General features: G+C 56.9%; 4 protein-coding genes across 4 annotated transcripts; 3 read left to right on the top strand and 1 right to left on the bottom strand.

The window, feature by feature from the left end:
• Positions 1-500: 500 nt before the first annotated feature.
• On the top strand, positions 501-1148 carry INS49_010230 (uncharacterized protein; the record flags this gene model as incomplete). The annotated part of the gene is made up of 1 exon (XM_043170956.1): positions 501-1148. The coding sequence occupies one exon, from the start codon at positions 501-503 to the stop codon at positions 1146-1148; it is 648 nt and encodes a 215-aa protein (XP_043025521.1).
• A 1064-nt stretch (positions 1149-2212) lies between these two features.
• INS49_010229 (uncharacterized protein) lies at positions 2213-3414 on the bottom strand (the record flags this gene model as incomplete). The annotated part of the gene is made up of 2 exons (XM_043170955.1): positions 2213-2888; positions 2963-3414. 2 exons carry the CDS (start codon positions 3412-3414, stop codon positions 2213-2215), a joined length of 1128 nt encoding a protein of 375 aa, XP_043025520.1.
• Positions 3415-4577: 1163 nt separating this feature from the next.
• Positions 4578-5102, top strand: INS49_010228 (uncharacterized protein; the record flags this gene model as incomplete). The annotated part of the gene is made up of 1 exon (XM_043170954.1): positions 4578-5102. One exon carries the CDS (start codon positions 4578-4580, stop codon positions 5100-5102), a length of 525 nt encoding a protein of 174 aa, XP_043025519.1.
• Positions 5103-5590: 488 nt separating this feature from the next.
• Positions 5591-6935, top strand: INS49_010227 (uncharacterized protein; the record flags this gene model as incomplete). Its single annotated transcript, XM_043170953.1, has 2 exons — positions 5591-5631; positions 5726-6935. The coding sequence occupies 2 exons, from the start codon at positions 5591-5593 to the stop codon at positions 6933-6935; spliced, it is 1251 nt and encodes a 416-aa protein (XP_043025518.1).
• Between the last annotated feature and the right edge of the window lie 76 nt (positions 6936-7011).

The raw sequence follows: 7011 nt of genomic DNA, 5'->3' as shown, positions 1-7011 counted from the left end.
TGGATGTGACAGTGCAAGGCTTGAACGATAGTGCGGGCGTGGTAAGTGGTCGGTGGAATTGGCAATTCGTCGCTGAGGTGCGTTGGAGCCGAACAGGTGAAGCTGGGAAGTGGACATCAAAATTGGCGGCGACATCCCGATGATTCCCTTGCCCAGAATCATCCTCCATGTGATTGGCCAAAGCTCCCCACAAGGCTCCACCGGCCGGATAGCCTCACCTCATGGCCGAGTCCTTGGTAAAGGACAACCCCACCAAGACTTTTGGCCCGACTTCCATTCACAGCTACAATAAATTGGGCGTCGTCCCTCTTTTCACGCTCACAACAGAGTGCTGCTAATTGACCTTTTCACTGCTTTTCTTTTGGGACCGTTTCAACTTTGGCATCTTTTTTGGCTTACACCCGACTGCTTAATTTCTCAAAGGGGCTTTCTACCACGACAAGACTCGACCCTCGTGACAACCGCCTTGTTCTCCGGACCTACAGCCCGCAGTCCCAAATATGCCCTCACAACCCACCAACGCCGGGATCGTCACCGACGAGTCCTCCGGCGAGCGCCACATCCCCGAGTCCGTCCGCGCCGACGGCTCCACCCGCCGGGCCATCAAGATCAAGCCCGGTTACCGGCCACCCGAGGACGTCGAGGTCTACAAGAACCGCACGGCCGAGGGCTTCCGCAGCCGCGCCGCCAAGGGGGGCGTGATCGGCGCGGAGGCGGCCACAGCGGACGACGACGCAAAGCCCGCGGCCGCTGGATCCGCCGCGGCGAATAAGAACGCCAAGCGGCGGGAGGCCCGGAAGAAGGCCAAGGCCGCGGACGAGAAGGGGGACGCGGGAAAGACGGACGGGGGCGCCAGGGAGGAAGCAAAGAAGGACGACGAGGGGCCCGCCGAGCCCGCGCCGGACCCGGAGGCCGAGCGAGAGAAGAAGGCCAGGAACCTAAGGAAGAAGCTCAAGCAGGCCCGCGAGCTCCAGGACAAGAAGGAGGGCGGGCAGGCGCTGCTCCCGGAGCAGATCGCGAAGGTCATCAAGATTAACGAGCTGGTGCGGGAGCTGGCCGCACTCGGGCTCGACTCTGACGGCGAGCCGATCGAGAAGGAGGGCGAAGGGCTGGAGGGTGGTTCCAAGGAGGAGAAGGCGCCTGCTTGAGCTGCCAACCGAGATGAATGGGTTTCATGCACCAGGTACTGAATCTCTTGGCATCGCTATGAAGGCTATACTACTGCCTTGGCTCAATCGCCTCAATTGCCGCACATGTTGGACAACTACAAGTCCACTTCACACGAGCCCAGGGGCTGTATGCCAGACGGGTCGAGGCGGAAGGGCTGGGGATTGGGGCCAAGGGTGGATGCGGAGGAGGGTCATCTGCGGGCCCACGACAATCTGAAGGTATCACGTATCCTCGGAACCATGATGGGCTTGCCTTGGAAGACTAGGCTAGCCGCTCCGGCCGCGCGGCCAGCGACTTCAAAGGTCACATCCGAGCCAGGAACCAGCAAGTCGGGAATTACGAGGAATGAGAGCCCTGGCGTATCCTATCGACAGGTGGGGCATCCAACTAGTGTGATGGGAAAGGACACGAGGGGGCGTCTGGGTCTGCGGGTTTTGTGGCCAGGTCTGGCCGGGTTACAACAGTAATGACGTTGTTGCTAGAAGTTGCTCCAGGAAATAGAGAACTACCCATCTATGACTTTGCCTACTCTGCGGTAATTGCGAATGCCTGGACCATTCATTGGTGGAAAGCGGTCACATCTTCATCACTTCCAATTCATGAAGGAAACAAATAGTGCCTGTCCAGGAGTCCCGTATTTGCAACGGCCAAGGACAAATTACGTGCTTGGATTCCTCGAAGCTTCTATAAGCTAGGTAATCTGTTTCCTTTGGTTGTCATCAATGTACATTGGGCGTCATCATGAACATGAGGTTGGCCCGTCAGAGTGGTGTTTTCCATGCCTGCGCCTTCCATAATGCCTCTTTTGTTGGGTACCAGATCCCTCCGTCCCGGATCCCATTCCCTGGTATAAATTTACATATTTTCAAACACGGTGATAAGACATTCGATTGACATGGTATCGGGTCGTCCCAAGAAAGGCCAGTTAGAGTTGGTTCAGGCAGCTAGAAATGACGCTGTTGGCCCCTCGTTGGTGTCGTAGAGTAGACGCGATGGAGGGGGGGCCGATTTGAGAAGAAAGGCGAGGAGATCCCTCGCCACATCAGATGTACTCCCTCGCGCTCTTCTGCATCTCGATCAAACGCCACCCTCTTGTCTCGGGATTGTTCACGTCTTCCGGCGTCCTTGTCACGCCGATGGCGTAAGTGACGAGTTGAACCTTGTCTTCCATGCCGGCAGCCAACTCGTTCGACTTCGCGTTCCGGTAGACGTGTACCTCCTGCGTCCTGCATGTGATAATGAACACGGGGATCTCGCCAGGCTCCAGCATCCTTGCTTTCAGAATATCGACGTGCCTGATGTCGAGGATGCGACCGTCTGATTTCAAGCCAGCCTGCAGGTATTGCTTGGTGAGAGCCTCATACACTGAGTACTGCGCCTCGGACAGCCACAGCTTCAGCGTCTCGACGTCACCCTTGACATAGGCGTCAAGGACCTCGGGAAGGATGTACTCGCGCAATTCGCGGAGAAAAGGCTCGACCTGGAAGTTAGGGTCCATCGAGCGGAACCTCTTGATGACCATTGCCGTCTCGTTCTCGGCGAAGAAGCCCGCCACACGGTCTGTTATGCTTCGCGCAGTAAGAATCAGGGGGTTCTCCGACTCATTGTACACATCCTTCATGCCGAAAAGACCCTGGACGAATTTGTTCGAGTCTTTGAAGTTGGTCCAAGCCTCTTTCCACTGCGCATCTTTGTGTACAGTGACGTTGGTGCCGGCGCTGCAGGCGGAAAGCATTAGAATTAAGGTTCATCTCAACTCAGGAACAATGGCAGTGAAGAAGGTCCAACATACTTGGGATCCTCCTCGAGAACCTCGTGCTTTCTGGGCCCGTTGGGGTTCTCCATCTGCTCGCGCAGCTCCCTCTGCTTCCTCCGCTCCTCCTTCTCCACCCAGCCGCCATATCTCGAGCTGCTGCCGTCGTCGATGACGCTCTTCACACTCTTGTACGCCTCTGTATCCCGGATTGGTTTGGTCGTCTTGTCGATGGCATCGCCTGTGACATTTGCCGCTTTTCGGACACCCTTCATCACAGAAGTGTCCCACGTCCACGCCGCACCCTTGCCGACTGCGCCAGCTGTGCCTTTCAAGACTTTGCCCGCGGTTGTTGAGACGGCACCTGTAGTCTTCTCGTAGGCCTCGCGCGCTCGTCGGACATTCTCGCTCTCCACGAAGTCAGTCGCGCCTTGGGCGAGTTGCTTTGTTGATTCATTCCATTCCTTGGAGGCCTTGAACTCGCTCTGCATGGTTTCCATGAACACCTGCCATGGTGTCTTGTCGCCGTGGGGGGGAGGCGGAGGTGCATCCTCTTTCTTTTCTTCTTTTTTGCTTTCCTCGCCTTCTCTTCGGCCTTCTTCTCTCCGGTTTCCTCCTGGGGCTCCTCTTGCTTTTGAGACTGTTCTCCTGCCGCGGATTCCTCTGCCTTTGGTGGCTCTTTCACTGTGGAGTCTGCCTGTGGCTTGGTCTCGGACTTGACGTCTTGCCGGATGTATGGAGATGCGGAAAAGGTTCGAAATTGTGACTGCGACAGCGTCGCTGTCTGTATGGTCTCGGGCAAGAACTGAGACCGCAAAGGCGGAAATTGTGAAGGAATGCTAGTTGTCGATATTACATGACTGTCGTGACTGGGCGACGCCAGACGGCTCGATATTAATCTCCGGTACGCAGGCGACCTTCCATATGTAGCGGCGGACGCATTCAGAGCCGTAGCTCGCGAAAAAGAAGCCGGAGGAGCATTCCTCGAGATGGTCCTAAATGAGCTCATGATATGGAGAAGAAGCCCGCCTCTCGATGGGAAATGAGGGTTGTCCCGGTGCTGACGAGAAACGGAGGAGGGGTGCCAGGCAGTCGTGAGCAGCGAAGAGGATGGAAACTTTTAAAATTTGGGGCGTGATGCAAGAACTCCAGGTTTTGCAGCGACATTTTGGCGGGCAAGAATCGGAGCTTGATGGCAGGCAAACCAAGGAGCCGGGGTTCTCCGCATTAGCGGCTACAGGGGTCTTGAGCGCTGCAACTTTCGGAGACTGGAGCTCCAAACCGCGTCGATCTCGAGTGCAGCAGATTGGACGTCAGTGGAAAAAAATCGCGACCTCTTGCCGACTGGACGAAGACGAAGGCGGCGACACCCACAACCCATACTCCCAGGATGAGTCGCTCGCCAACAGGCCGCCGATTGGCGAGTAAACTATACACAAGCCTGTCAAACCCGTCAATACCGACACTACGATGCGCTGCGACACAATTGGCCCAGGCGTTCTCGACCTCGACTTGCAGGCGAGCAGAAGACGATGGCAGACGCGATCTCCTCGATTTCCTGAAAAAGCCACAAAGAACTACCACGAAATTCGCCCCTAGGCCGTCTTCTCCCTCGACCCGACCACCAGGGCAGCCGCAGACGAAATCTTCAACCATGTCCGAGTTCATCAAGGCCATGCCTGCCGCCCAGGTGGCAGCAGGTCGTGCCGTCAACGACACCCGGGTCGTCGACACGTCCATGCTCGGACGAGGGGACGGTCTAGGCGCCCTCTCGGCCGGCGCTGACCATAAAGACGAGTGGGGCAGTGAGCCGTTTCACTTCCACATCTACAGCCACAAGCACAACACGCACGTCACGGTGACGAAGCCGAACCGCGACGCCATTGTGTCTCTGTCGTGCGGCAACCTCGGATTCCGAAAGAGCAACAGGAAGCACTACGACTCGGCGTACCAGCTTGGGGCCTATGTCATTGACAAGCTGCAACAGCAGGGCTGGCACAACAAGATCGGCTCGCTCGAGGTGGTTCTTAGAGGGTTCGGGGCTGGCAGAGAGGCGATTACAAAGGTCATTCTAGGAAATGAGGGTCGGTTGCTCAGGAGCAAGATCACCAAGGTGTCGGACTCGACGAGGTTGAAGTTTGGTGGTACGAGAAGCAAGAAGCCTAGACGTCTAGGTTAAAAGGATCCTTGGATGGGATGCGGGAATGGCTTTGGTCAATCAAATAATGACCGAGAACACCAAAATGCCATCTCATAGAGTTCGCTTAGACGGAGGTTTGTGTATGTGGATTGTGAGGCTGATGTGGAATATGTCAAATATCTGTACTGTTTTGGAATGTCCCACTGCAGACGCCATGTTGCTCCAAACTTTGGATATGTGTATGATTGCAGTGCTGCAAAACACGCAAAAACGGCTTAAAGACCTGAGAGAAAAATCGATCTGGTCTTTGCTTCGTTGGGACGCATTTCAAAGACTACCTTGGTATTAACACCTGCGGAATCGTGGTCGTAGTGAGAAGAACCCAGAGATTGATCAGCCAAGACCCCACTAAGTCTTGCAGGAGCTTGATCAACGCCCCCGGCATCTGAGCTTTTTCTTCTCAACACCTCGACAGCCCAACGACGCAGGTGCCTATGGATCCGGCCTCGCAACCAAAGTCTACCCTCATGGACGGCCTAAACTTCAACAGCGTGCTCGAGTCCCCCGTGTTCGCAGGGGGTCTCGGCCTTGCAGCCCTCGGCAGCGCCGCCGCCCTCGGCCGCCGCGGTGCCATCCAGGGCGCCCGGCTACTGAAACGGCAGCCTCGTCAACGTGGAGATCTCAAAAAACGACCCGTCTTACAGATGGATCCTGGCCTACCTCTCGCGCCCGCGAGATACACCCGGCTTTCTGGCCAGCCGACTCACGCGCATCAGGGAGCTCTCCGTCAAGACGACCACGCGGTCCGTTGCGCCAGGGAAGGGCAACGGCGGCGAGGGCGCGCCCACGCACGCGCACTTCGCGCTGGTGCCCGGATACGGCTCGCATGTCATCAGGCACGCGCCCGGCGTGTACATCATGGTCCAGAGGGACAAGAGCTCCACGGCCGAGATGGCGACGGGCGAGCCGCATGAGACGATGACGCTGACGACGCTTTGGGCGCATCGGCATGTGTTCGAGGAGATCTTCGGGGACGCCCACGGCATGATGGCACGGGCGACGGAGGGAAAGACCGTGGTGTACACCGTCCGCGGGTTCAACTGGGAGCAGCTCGGGGAGCCGAGGCGGAAGAGGCCGCTTGGTAGCGTGATCCTGGACGAGGGCGTCAAGGAGGCCATTGTGGCAGATGTGAAGGATTTCATTGCGAGGCAGGAGTGGTACGCCGAACGGGGGATACCTTATCGTCGGGGCTATCTACTTTTCGGACCACCAGGAGGAGGCAAGTCCAGCTTCATACACGCACTGGCCGGGGAGTTGAATTTTGCCATCGCGACCATCAACTTGAGCGAGAGGGGCATGGCAGATGACAAACTGGCGATGATGATGCAAAAGCTACCGCAGAGGACGATTGTTTTGTTGGAGGATGCGGATGCTGCCTTTGTGAACAGGAAGCAGAAGGATTCGGACGGCTACAGTGGATCCTCGGTGACATTCTCAGGTCTCCTGAATGCGCTCGATGGGCTGTCTGCTGGCGAAGAGAGAATTGCTTTCCTTACGACGAATCACATCGACAGGCTCGATCCGGCCTTGATTCGTCCCGGGCGGGTGGACATGATCGTGCGCGTGGGCGAGGCAAGCAGATATCAGGCCGGGGAGATGTTTGAGCGTTTCTACGGTGATGTGGACCAGGATGGGACTGGCAAGGAGCGTTTCTTGCAGAAGCTTGACGATATGGGTCTGTTCGACGAGAAGACGGCGAAAAGCACAAGTGCTGCGGCCATCCAGGGGCTGTTCCTCTTTCACAAGAACGACATGGAAGGGGCCATCAACATGGCCGAGGTGCTGGGCCAGCCCCAGCACACGGATGGCTGATGCATGGACAGTCAGATGGGAGGCTGCTTCGTGTTATTATCACTTCCAAGATTGGGATTGATGATGGCCAACCGCC

This window comes from Diaporthe citri (genome assembly GCF_014595645.1).
Source record: "Diaporthe citri strain NFHF-8-4 chromosome Unknown scaffold_4, whole genome shotgun sequence".
In the NCBI taxonomy this organism is placed as follows: domain Eukaryota; kingdom Fungi; phylum Ascomycota; class Sordariomycetes; order Diaporthales; family Diaporthaceae; genus Diaporthe; species Diaporthe citri.
This window is presented reverse-complemented; position numbering and strand designations above follow the sequence as displayed.